Source organism: Pteropus vampyrus, unplaced genomic scaffold (assembly GCF_000151845.1).
Source record: "Pteropus vampyrus isolate Shadow unplaced genomic scaffold, Pvam_2.0 Scaffold116, whole genome shotgun sequence".
Taxonomy (NCBI): domain Eukaryota; kingdom Metazoa; phylum Chordata; class Mammalia; order Chiroptera; family Pteropodidae; genus Pteropus; species Pteropus vampyrus.
Window position 1 is genome coordinate 4,454,684 of NW_011888897.1, and position 13,137 is coordinate 4,467,820.

Consider the following 13,137-nt stretch of genomic DNA (forward strand, 5'->3'; position numbering starts at 1 on the left):
ATGAACAACCATTTCAGGGACACAGCCTTGAGAGAGTAAGGTGTTGAGACCATCTGGACGGTATATGTGACAGACTCCAGTTAAGATCTCTAGATAAATTTTTGGTGGGTGGGTGTGGAGATCTACTTGTCTTGCAGCCGCCTAAGACAAGCCTGGTATGTAAGTTTGCTTGTTTGTTAAAACTGCCACCTACCCATCTGGAGGTCTGCCTCTTTCTTTGATCTCTCCTTGATCCTGTGTACAGGGGGCCAGTTTGCAAACCAACAAGATCTTTTCCCCATTTTTCTTTTGGGCCCTTTGCTTTTTTTTCTTATTGGTTTTAGGAATTCTTTATAGATTCTGGATACAAGTCTTTTATTGAATACGTGTATTGGAAATATCTTTTCCCATTTGGTTGCTCCCTTTTTTATCCTCTTAATTGCAGCTGTTAAGAAATAGGAATTCTTTTTGTTTTGTTTTGTTTAGTTTTTGTATCCCAAATTTATTCATTCATTCTACTAATATCTATTGGATATTCTCTTTATGTCTAGTAGTCTCCTAGGTTTTGAGGGTACAGTTGTGAATAGAATATAGTTCTTGGTCTGAGGAACCTACAAAATAGATGTAGGACGTGAATCAGTAGGGATCTGGTTCTGGTTTTATCTTTATAATATAGGTAAGACTACCAAGAGAAATGGAATCTTAATGCATGTACTGGGCTTTTTGTTATTCCACATTATGTTTATACCAGGACTCATAGCTATAATTCATTCGTTTTCTCTGCTGTAGTACTCCATTATATGAATCTTCCACTTGGTCTAGTCTCCTGTGAATGGATCTGAACTGCTTTCAGTTTGGGGCTGTTACACTTTATGTTGCAAAGACCATACTTGTACATGCTTCTTAAAACATAGATTCATATAGTTTTCAAGGGTATATACTTCACAGTGGAATGAAATCAATGTCGCATGGATGTATATCTATGATTTTACCAGATAATGCAAAATTGCTTTCCAAAGTCAATGTTCAAGAGCAGTGAATGAGAATTTCCATTGTTCCTTATTTTGTCCAATACTTGGTATTCTTACTTTAAAATTTTGCCAGTCTGAGAGATATGAAGTGCTATCTCTCTATGATTGTATTGAAGTTACACATATTCTGGTGTGAAGTCGAGTCCCAAATCTGTGGCTTGTGGATATAGATTCTCTGTGAACAGTATTTTCCCCTGTACCCAGAGTCAAAGCTCAGAGTGTAGGTTCGCTTACTTGTTTCTTTGTTTTCTGATTCACTTTTTTATTTAGCCTCTAATTGGAACAGGAATTTTTAATTTAAATGTTGTCTAATTTATCAGAATATCTTTTATAGTTAACCATTTTTGTGTCATGTTTAAGAAATCTCTGCTACCCCAATGTCATTAGGTCTAAATTTGGATCCTTTTTCTCAGTATGATGTAGGAATCAAGGTTTATTTATTTCCATATAATATCTAGTTGGCACAGCACTATTTCTTGAAGAGACCGTCCTTTCTCCATTTTCTAGACTATCCCTTTGTCATAAACTAGGTGACTATATGTGTGTTTTTTTACTCAGCACAATTCCTTTGAGATGTATCCAAGTTGATATCTGCATTAATAATTCAGTTCTTAATATTGCAGAATAGTATTCTATGGTATGGATGTATCACAGTTTGTTTAACCATTCACCTGTTTAAGGACATTTGAGTTGTCTCCAGTTTTTGGCTATTAGGAATAAAGCTGCTATGAACATCTGAGTACAGGTCTTTGTGTGAACACGAGTTTTCATTTCTCCTGGGATAAACGCTCAAGAAATAATTGCTGGGTAATATGCTAAGTGCATATTTAGTTTTGTAAGAAACTGTCATACTGTTTCCAAGGGTGACTAAATCATTTTACATCCCCACCAGCAATGTATGAATGATCCCATTTCATCCTCAACAATATTTGGTGTTACTACTTTTTTTTTGTAGCCATTCTGAGAGTTGTGTAGTGATATTTCATTGTGGCTTTAATTTGCTCTTCTCTGATGATTAATGATGATAGACATCTTTTCACATGCTTATTTTTTCATTTGCCATCTTTACATCCTCTTCCTCTTCAAGATTGTTTGCCCATTTTCTATATGGATGGTTTATTTTTTTCTGTCGAGTTTTAAAAGTTCTTTGTATGTTCTAGGTACAAGTCCTGGTCATTGTTTTTAAGACAGTAAATACATTTATTAAGCTTTTTTCCTCATCCTTACTTCCCATTCATTGCTTCTTTCTAAATTAATTTCTTTTTGCTTAAATAAAATTGTAAGGACTTTGAAATAGTTTAGCCAGATATAATATTTTGTTTAAAAGTTGTTTCTTTCAAAATTTTAAAGATATTTCTCTATGGTCTTGAATATGGTGTTGAGAAGTCAGTTTAAATCTTTTTGTTTATAGATTTAGCTTGTACTTCTTTCTCTTTCCTATGATGTTCTTATATTTTATTATACTGGGTGTAAGGGTGGATCTAGTAATACAGGAGGTACTTTGAGGTCTTACATTTTTTCTTTAATTTTTCACGTTACTTCTTCATTCCTTATGTTTACTTTTCTTAATTCTCCAAGGATCATCATAGGTAAATGTTAACACATCCACTCTCCATATCTTATTTATTTTATTATTTTCATTTCTTTATTCCTTTCTTTTGCTTTCTGGTAAGGTTTCTTAATCTTTTTTTTTTTTTCAGATCACTAATTTGTTTTTTCATTTTCATTGTTCTATTCTATCCATCTATTAAATTCTTTGTTTTAGTAATAATATACTTTATACCTAGTACCTATTCGATACTCTTTTACAGCAGTTTATCTTTGCTTCATGTTTCTAATATTCTCTCTTATTTCCTTGAGAGAATATTTATTAAGCTTAAGTTGTTCATTCTGTTCCAGTTTTATGCTTCTGCTAGTAGAGGATGTTGCCATTTGTGGTCTTTGTTTTAACGTGTTTGTGCTTTTAATTTTCTTTTCTGATGAGTTTGCTTTACCTTTTGTTGCCTTGGAATATCAGCTGACTTGGCTGTAATGTGCTCCTGGAAGGAGGGGTGAAAGCTAAGACTGAGACCTTAGCTTGTGTTCTAAATGAACGTAGGATGTGTGTATGTGCACACGTGCTTGCATGCACACACCCATGTAAGGGCAGGGCTCTTACAAACGTGTGCCACAGTTTGGGCTTATTTTCACAAGGAAAATACAAGATCTCAGATGAGAATTTCCTTGACTTCCTTCACCCAAACCTGAAAATTTACGTTCATCTGCACTCATTCTTTCCATTGTCTCTTATTAAAGTGGAAAGTATATTTCTTCTCTTCCTCTTTAGCTTTTTAAGTCTAATCTCTTTGAACTGTCCCTTCATCTCTTGTCCCCTTTCAGCTTCCTCCTTGTATTTCTTCCTCTTGTTATAGTCAGATTTATTGAAGGACTTGTCTATTTTCACTGTTCCAATTTTTTCTTCTTGTATATAAGCAGTCTTCTGTCCCTAGTACTCTACTGAGAATGCCATGATAACCTCCTTATTGCTTAATCCAGGGGTCGCCTTTCAGTGCTTTATTCTTTTTATTCTCTGTAGCATTTGTTGCTGTCAACTGCATCTTTCTCTCTAAACATTCTTATTTTCTGTCTATTCTCCCTCTGCCCTTCTCTTATTTGTTGGTGTTTCGTACTGTTCTGCTCTAGGAGCTATACATTGTCCATGGCTGATCTTATCATTTACTGTGGCTATATAATGATGACTCTAAAAGCTATATCTCTGTTTTAGATATTTTTTCTTGAGCTTTCTATCTGTACTATCTAGCTGCCTATTTGACTAGTTAACTCTGTGTTTGGCATTCCATGAGTAGCCTTCTCTGACCCCTCTCCAATCCTGAGCCTATGTTTGATGCCTTTCCAATTTGTCCCCATGGCACCCTGAATTTGCCCACTAAGATTTCTTGTTTTCCCCACTAGAGTGTAAGCTCTGTGAAGGCCTGGATTGTGTTCTTTTCTATTATTTCCCTAGTGCCTGGTAGTGTCTGATAGTTAATATGTAGTAAATATTTCTTTGGATGAATGACATTCAAACCTCTTTTCTTTCCTAGTGTCACACAATGGTGAAGATGGAATGTTTGGTTTTCCAAAAACATCGCTTCTACAACTTATTATGAAAAAACAAAATGTTATTTCTCTGGATGCTGCTGTGAAATTTATAAAATTAGCTTTTACTTATGAGGAATGGAGTTTATTTGACTCTTCAGCTGGGCAGCTTATTGATTTTCTCCAGGTAATATATGCAAAGCCATTAATTTGTTTTTATTTGATTAAGATGTCATTGGATTACTAATTAACTTGTGGGATATACTTCTAGAGACAGGATGACCCAGAGTCAAAGAAAGCAGAGAAGGATTTAACTCTTCTTCTTGCAATAGAACCTCTAATCAATGTAAAGAGGAACAAAGGTTTGATCTGTCCTTTGGAAAACCATAAAGAAGGACAGTCAGCTTTGTATGAAAAAAAAATTGCTTTTCCTGGTGAGTATTTATTTGCCTTTTTGAAAAATTAAGATAATTTTATTTGATTAAATATGCTTTTTATAAGTAAGGTGAGAGAATTTCCAAGGCAGCGGGAGCAGGAAGTGCAAAGGTCCTGAGGTGAGAGTGTGCTTGGTTGTTGAAGGAATAGCAAGCAGGCATGTATGGCTGGAGTACACTGGTAGTGGTGACAGAATTTGAGAATGTGGAGGAGATGAGGTCAGAGAAATAGGTGGGCGTCAGATCTTGCAGGGTCCTAGGCATTTTAAGGATGATGGATTTTATTCCAAGAAGTGGTTTTGAGTAGAAGGAGGCTCTACTTAGCTGCTGCCTTTTTGGTAAGAGACCAGCAGGGCAGTAAATCGGAAGCCATCATGTCACTTTGGTAAGGGAAAATTTGGTGATCTCCTCTCTCTTTCCAGCATGCAGTTTTCTCCATTCTAGGACTTTTTAAGTCTTACAAATTATTGTTTGTATAATTGGAAATCTGCAGCCTCTATTTTTCAGACCAATGAGAATTATTTAATCCCATTTTAAAAAGTGGTTTGCCATTTTTGTAAGACATTATATAGCTGCTTAATTGTAGTAAATAATTTCTAACAAATAATGGTACTTTTTTTCTTCTGGCAGTTTCTGAATAGATATTTTTGTTATTTTTATTTCTACAGCCATCTTTTACATATGATTTAATATTATAAGGCTTTTCACTTCCATTTTGAACATAGTTGGCATATAGATTGTAGATTCATGATAATAGTCTATTTGAATTGAGTGAGAGCCCATTTTGAAGCATGTAAAGTACCTTGTTAACATAGTATTTGCCCAGCTATCATTTGTGTTATTTTTTTTAGAATTTCTATGTTTCTGTGGTTTTTCTGTTTGAAATTTTATAATCGATTTTTTCTTTCATTTTCCTTTATTAATTGAGATACTTCCGTGAGGACTTATGGATATTCAGAAGACATTTTCCATTTGGCAGCAACCTTGTATTCCTGTGTCTGCACCTCTCCCCAGGTGAGATAGCTATTTTGGATAATTTTTAATAGTATCATAGGAGGGTATTATACTGAATTTAAAGTCAGATTTAAAATGTCACAAGAATTGCACCTTGCCAAAATTCTCTATATTTTCATCATTAGAATAAGAGATTGAGTTATAACCTGACATAATTTTAAGTCTCTTTTTTTATTGTTATCATTTTGGGTGTCAATCTGTTTCTTTTTGGGAAATTTCTAGACTAGCTATATTTCTAATAATGAATTAAATGAAGCAGTGATTTTAATGAAGAGTTAATATTCTTAATGAAATACTGCTTTTCAGTGTGTAAGTACAAAACCTGTTTATTCTTTAGAGTCACTTTGCACAAAATGGCCAGTATTTAGAAGTGACTTATTTGTGGGTATAAATGTTTAAGTAAAACTAGTAGAGCACTGATTTTAAAACTGAATTCCGGGGATCCCCAGGCCTTCTCTGAGAGTCCTCAGGAGCCCAGATTTGGGTGTAACAGCCTAACTTTTTTTACTGGTTGAAATCTGATGGAATTTCATTTGAAAATTTGATTTTACTGTTATAAAGAAGTTTGAAAACCACAATTATAGAGCATTGTATTAACTTTGTTCAAGTAAGTGGAACACAATAAGAGATTTGAGAAGTTCTACTATTATATATTTTCTGTCTCTTCCGGGTTTATGGGATTATATTATAACCTGTGGCAAGTATTTAATTTTTGAAAAGGAAGGTATTCGGTAGCAAAAACAATTAGATTATAGTGGGATAGTTAAACCAAAAATAATTTTAATCAAAGCTGAAACAAGCAAGGAATTTTTACCTATCTGCTTTTTAAAATATCATGCATATCTTAGTTCAGTTCAGTTCAATTTAATAAAGATTTATTGATCTCTGTTATGTTCCAAAACACTGTACTAAGGTGCTACATATCCTAATTAAATCCTAGAGCTGCTCCAGAGGAGCTCAAAGTTTCATATGTTTTAATCATAAACTCATTATCAGATATAATGAGTAACTTCATTTTTCTTTTCAAAAAAAGCCAAGTAACTGATTTGACAGGAGATGTACTCATTCTGGATCATCTATTGATTCTTGTGTGAGATTCTGTTTAGTTTCTTCATGTCTCTTTTCCCTGGTCTGTGTCCTTTCCCAGCTCCTATTTCCTCTCCTCTTTCTTGTTCATCTCCTCTTCTTTATTATTATAATACAGGAATTTTAAAAAGAAAGAGGATATAAACATTTCAAATTTGGATAGAACTAAGTGGTTTACACACTTGCCTAAAAATATTCGAGACTTTTCTTTTTAGAGAGACAGAAGTAGCCTAGCGTATTTAAGGGTGAAGTCTCTAGCTAGATGGCATGGGTTTGAATCTTAGCTCTGCTCTTCTTTATTAATTTTATCTCGGGGAAGAAAACAATCTTCTTGTGCTTCAACTTGATCATCTGTAAAGTGGGGATGACAAGATAGTACTCACCTCATCGGTTGTCATGAGGATCAAATGGTATGTGTCTTAGTCCATTCAGGTTGCTGTAACAAAAATGCTATCGACTGGGTGGCTTAGACAATAAACATTTATTTCTTACAGTTATGGAGGCTGAGAAGTCCAAGATCAAGGCACTGGCAGATTTGGTGTCTGGCGAGGACTTGCCTCCTGGCTTATAGTTGGCTGTCTTCTTGCTGTGCCATCACTTGGTGAAAAGAGACAGAGATTGTAGGGGTCACATTGAGAGTTAGAATTTCGACATAGGAATCTGAAGACACAAACATTCAATCCAATGCAGTATATATAAAGCTCTTAGAATGTTTTCTGGCACACATTAAATGTTATATATTTATATATCTTATTATTTTTATCAATTTACATTATCAATTTTATTTTCAGAATGTTCAGCCTGATAAGGAAATCGTTGTGGATATGATAATGTTCCTGTGGCAGAAATGCAAATTAGGGATTCAGCGGATCAATATGTCCAGAAACGACTATGCAAAGTTCACCCAGAAAATCAGTACTAATAAAGTATTCCTTTTGTTTTCTTTCACACGCTCTTTGTTATTACTAGTTTAAATTGTGAAACACATTTCATATCTAAGTTTTCCCTATTCACCTGCATAACTACCATTTTTTAAATGTATTGCTGAGTGAGCATTTCTTTTAAGTGTATTCCCAATACTTCTACTCCAATTTAGTTTTGGGGAGAAAGGAGGCATTTCAGGTTTTTAAGAAGGAATAAATATAGTGTGTCTAAGGTCACATGGACTTGGATAAATTTGTTAAGAAAGTTAACATTAGAAAATACAAATAAGTAAGGAGCTTCAGTTTTTTCCCCTTGAGGTAATATATTTAGACAATTTTAAAGAACTTTTTATGGGAAAGAAAAGTTGAACAGGTGAATATTATAAACTGGAAACTTATAGGAAATATTTTAGCAATAACAGTCTCCTGTGATTCCGAGGCCTCCTGAGATTAGCTACATTAGGATTCATGGACATGATCTTATCATGTACTCTGCTGAAGTAATGATATGGGTGCATAAATATTGTTTTCTTGTCTTAGTTCCCAAAGTGTGATGGCTCATTTTATGCACTAAGCTTTGAGGATATAGGCACCCAGTGTGGAACCTGAAACACTTGCTTACGCTTTCTCACTATTGTATAGGAGGACTTTGATAGTGATTGTCACAACTCCCTTTAGAAAGGGGAATGAGAATTTTGAGGATAATCTTCACTGATACATAAAATCTTCACTGATATGTAAAAATAACATGATAAAATTTTCATTATGGCTATAGATAAGCAGTCCATAAGCTTAAGCAAATCTTTTTTATGAATTTACATAAACATTACTGGTTATTAAATATAATCTTATTAGGATCATTGAACTTTATTTTATTTATAGTTAAGGTGCACTAATAAGGAGGGGGTACCCGTGTGACATTTTCATGTAATTAAAAGATGATTTCAAGGAAGTACTAAGTTTTGAAGAATGTGACTCTACGATGTTGTATACTTTAATTTGATTTTGCTGTATATTTTCTCCTTTTAGTGGGTTTATCTTCTGTGGCAGATAAATGAAATAATTCACTCCTATAAAATGGAAGACATTGACATTGTGGTGGTGGCAGAGGTCACATTACGATTAAGTGAAATATTGGAGTCTTTAGGAAACCCAAGAAGAAAATTTAAAAAATCTCTAGGTAAAATATTGAATGAAAAAGGATGGAATTATACACACACACACACACACACACACACACACACACACACACGAATATACAAGTATACATTAGAATATAGGATAGATTCTGTTAATGGAAATAAGGCATTTCAATATCATGCTTCATTGATGATTTATAATTAGATATAGAAATAATATAGATTTAACTAAATAGATGTAATGCCTGCTTGTCCCACTTTTTGTGATGTAAAGACTTATCAGTGAGTTCAGGTGTTGTCAGCCTGACCTTTTCTTAGGTTGGTTTCACAGAAATAGGTTCTGAGACAGAAAATTGAGTGAAGTAGTTTACTTGGGACACTATCCAGGGAAATAAAGTGGTGGAGCGAAGTGAGACAGAGAAGGAAAGGAAGCCAATATAAAGTACAGTAAGTTCATGAAAAAGCTAGCTAGGTAAGTTCAGGATTTGCTCCCATGAGGGACTCCTCAGAGACTGTACGGAACATACTTCAGAGAGCTGGGAGGTTGTATTTGTACAACTTTTACATGTCATTGGTTAAAAGCTACTGGAGGAAGTGGGGGTGAGAAGCCAGAAGGGGCTTCAAACTTCTGTCATTCCTTCTGCATTTATCATATTGAATTCTTCACTGAAGAACTTACTTCATTAGCTATTTGGTTACTTTGGTTATTTTTTATTGGATGGTAGACATTATGTTGTCTAAATGTTTTATAGAAATAATTCGAGGCCTTAAATGATGTTATCTTCTTCCAAAGAAGATTTATACTTGCTTTTACTAGATGCACAAAGGCACTACTATTCCCAGATCCCATTATTCCAATTTGAGACATTAAGATAATTTGAAGCCTAGCTGCTCTCTGAAGACCTATTTTCAGTTTACCCTTACCCCTAGGACGCAACCCTTTCTGGCTTCTCACCCTTGGTGGGCCCTGTATACCAATCTCTGTTGCTTTAGTCCCTCAAAGCTGTGAAAAGTACCACTTGACTTCTCAGCTTGACCAAAGTCCCCAGCGGGAAAAGTATCTCTGATGCCATTCCATACTCTCTGGGCACTCTTCCCAAGATCTGGGTGATACTACCTTCCCAAGATCCTGGCCCGATGTTGATTTTTCATTATTTTCTTGGCTTGCAAATAAAACTCTACTTTCCAGTTTTTCTAGTTATTGCTAGCCAGGAGACTTTTTCCAGATTATCTGTTACTGGAAGCAAAAGATCCAGTGATTACTTTTTTAAAAAGTCTTTGTCTCATTCAATTTTATTGTTCTGTTTACTAGTTACTTTTGGGAGACTATTGTTTTGTTCTGTTTTATACTCTGTTTAATTATACATGGGCTAAATACAATTTATTGTATTGATTTTTTTTTTTTGTTAAAATGTTTCACTTCTAAAGAACTAATCAATATTGGAGCACAATCCAATAAATTTGAAAACTTCTACATTTATGTAATGAGGGATTGTCCTCATTTAGATACATAAATTCTTATAACTTTGCAACGGTGTTCTTCTCATCACCTTATTGGCACATAAAACATAAAGTACAAGTCATTCTTGTATATTAATTATGGCAACCTGCTTCAAAATGTTTATTAGGCTGTGTATTAAGTAATAAAGTTTAGTTTAAATTATTGGATAAATTCTAAAATAGGAAACTAGCATTGTTATATGAATACTTATTATTTATATTCCTGTAATTCAAAGCAGCCATCTCTGATATTTGTCTAAATTCATGTCTTCTAACTTTTATTTTCTGAATGCTTTTAATGGACTTTATGGAAGGAAGGCCAATCTCTTTACCATAATGTTACCTTGTTGCTAATTAAGAGTCTTGATTTGGTTTGCTGCATTGGAAGGTGCTTTTAAATTAACTTATATAAAAAATTATCTACGTTGAAGAAAATGGTATTAAGTCAACTTCTAAAATGTTGAATCATTTTTTAAATAATGGGTAATTAAAAAGAATACCAATTTAGCATAAGTTTTTTATGATCGTGATTTGCTACTATATTTTCATATTTCTCTTTCCTCCTCTTCTTTCTTCTGATCCTTCTTTCTTTCCTCTTGTTTCTTCCCTCCTCCTCCTCCTCTTCCTGTTCTCTCTCTCTTTATTTTCATTCAGAGGCATCTGTAAAAAAAAAGATTAGTGAATCCCTTGGAACTCTGAAAGGGGGCCAGGAAATTCTTCCAATATTAAAGGTATTACAAAATATTTTTTAAAATACACTTAAAACATGAATTTCAATTTTTCAAATAATAGTAAATTTGTAAATGTATAATGGTTATAGAAATAATCGTTAATATTTAAAATTTGAGAATTTATGGTTTCCACATATGTTGAGAACTACAGGGACATTTTTCTACCTTTTGCTTTTGCTTTAGGAAAAAAATTCAATCAGCTTTAAAAGTAAGCTAGATAAAGTATTGTAAAGGATTTTTAGTTACATTAGTATTGATATTTTGAATGTGTTGTGATTCATAGACTTATAGAGCAGAGATATCTTACTTTGCATATGCCTCTGACAGATATAAATGAGTTATTATCTGTTTAAAATACACTTAGAACAGTCTCTGGCACATGGCAAATTCTCAGTGAGCATTAGCTTAAAAGAAAAAAGGAGTTAAGAGAGGTAAATGGCCATTCCTCTTCTTGACTGTGTTTTTCTTATAATATTTGAATTATTTCTGTACATCATGGATTGTGTTGTTCTATTGATATGAATGCTTCAGATATATAAAAAACATTTATTTATGGGCAGGAACTAGAATAGCATTTTACAAGCTGTCCTATGTGATGCCAGTAGGCTTTAGAAAAAGGACACCATGGACAAGTAGCTTTGGGTGACTTTGGAGTAAGCACAATAGATTTCTACCTGTAAGACTTCTCAGAGGCATTAACTTCCTTATGAGTACTGTAGTATTTCAGGAAGGGGATAGAATCTCATGTGTTCCATTATTTGAGAATAAAACCCATTTTATAACCTTGAGAATACTTACTTAGGACATAGACTGCAGTTGAAAATATTTTTTTTAGAGACGAAGCCAGTGATCTATCTTGTGGTTTGCCTGATTACTTCGAAAGCCATAATTTTAGATTACAAATTATACAAACATTAGAAGAAAAAAATAATTTAATTATATATTTATATATTATTACTTAAAAATAATCTTTCCCAGTCTTTTTTTTTTTTTTTAACATAATAGCCTTCTGGTGTTTTTTTTCCTTAACATCATATTATCAGCACTTTTACTGTTGCTAAATGTTAATCCTCATGATTACTATATTTTCTCTGAAAAAATCAATTTGAAATATATGATATAAAGTGATAGAGACTATTATAACAATGACCCATTTCCCCACCTACCAGGTGTAAGGAAAACAAAACATTGTTAATATTAAAACAGTTGAAACTCGGTTCCTTCACTAACCCCTCCTGATCACATCGCTTCCCCTCAGCTCCCTGCGTAGGAGTAACTGCTGTTCTAAATGTAGTGATATAAAGTCCAGGCATTTTAGTACTGTACTTTCATTATGTATGTATGTATTCTTGGGCAGTAGAGAGTATTGTTTTTCAGTTTATATAAGTGCTGTCATAATGTGTGTATTCTTCTGCAGCTTGCTTTTTATCTCAGTATTGTGGTGGTGCAACTGACTCAAGTTGATTTGTGTAGTCATAGTGTTTATTTTCACTACTGCATCCAGCTTGCTCAGAGTCGCACAGAAATTGGAGTTAAACTTAGATGTGTTGCCTTTAAAGTCCAGGTGTTTAGCCACTGTGCTATATTGGCTCCTGATTATAGAAAGATATCTTCAGGATATTTATAGAAAACATATTTTTCTAATGCACAGAAATACAAGTCCTAAGAAACTGGGTACTAATCGAATATGAATGCACTGGAGGACTAGGGGGTCATTCTGAAATTACTTTCTGAAATGAATGTCTATTTTCTAATTATAAGTTTCAGAGAATGCAATTTTTGAGTTCTTTATGCTATATTGTATCTTTTGAAGAGAGCTAGAGTTGAGAAATATTAAATTGAAAACAGAATGTTTGAACTGCCTAAGAGATTGAGGAGGCATAATAACTGTCTGCCAGTGGTTTTTTTCATGGATTACTTACTGTGCTTGCCAAATATACAGCTTCCTATTTCCCATTCTAGAAATATTGAATCATAATTTCAGGTGTGAGTTTCTTAAAAGTTCATAATTCAGGTATGTGTCTCTTAAAAGTTTCCCAAGTAGATTTTTATGACACAAGAATATGAGAGTTGTTGGCTTAATGGGCTAGCACTTATTTCCTGAGGCTTCATAGGGCAGGGATAGGATAGGAAGTCTAGTGAAAGTTTCAAAGTGCTAGGTTTTGCCTTGTGATGGGAACTAAAGCCACTAAACGAAATAAATTTCTTAGAAGGTGGCGATT

At 33.7% G+C, this 13,137-nt stretch overlaps 1 protein-coding gene across 1 annotated transcript in view; it reads left to right on the forward strand.

The window, feature by feature from the left end:
• The window catches only part of CFAP54 (cilia and flagella associated protein 54), a 243,160-nt gene that overhangs the window by 31,376 nt on the left and 198,647 nt on the right, over positions 1 to 13,137 (forward strand). Inside the window, exons 10-15 of the mRNA XM_023534023.1 lie at positions 4,094 to 4,275; positions 4,360 to 4,522; positions 5,451 to 5,536; positions 7,414 to 7,548; positions 8,575 to 8,725; positions 10,839 to 10,915. Coding sequence (XP_023389791.1) covers positions 4,094 to 4,275; positions 4,360 to 4,522; positions 5,451 to 5,536; positions 7,414 to 7,548; positions 8,575 to 8,725; positions 10,839 to 10,915 — 794 coding nt within the window. The remainder of the gene's footprint in view (positions 1 to 4,093; positions 4,276 to 4,359; positions 4,523 to 5,450; positions 5,537 to 7,413; positions 7,549 to 8,574; positions 8,726 to 10,838; positions 10,916 to 13,137) is intronic.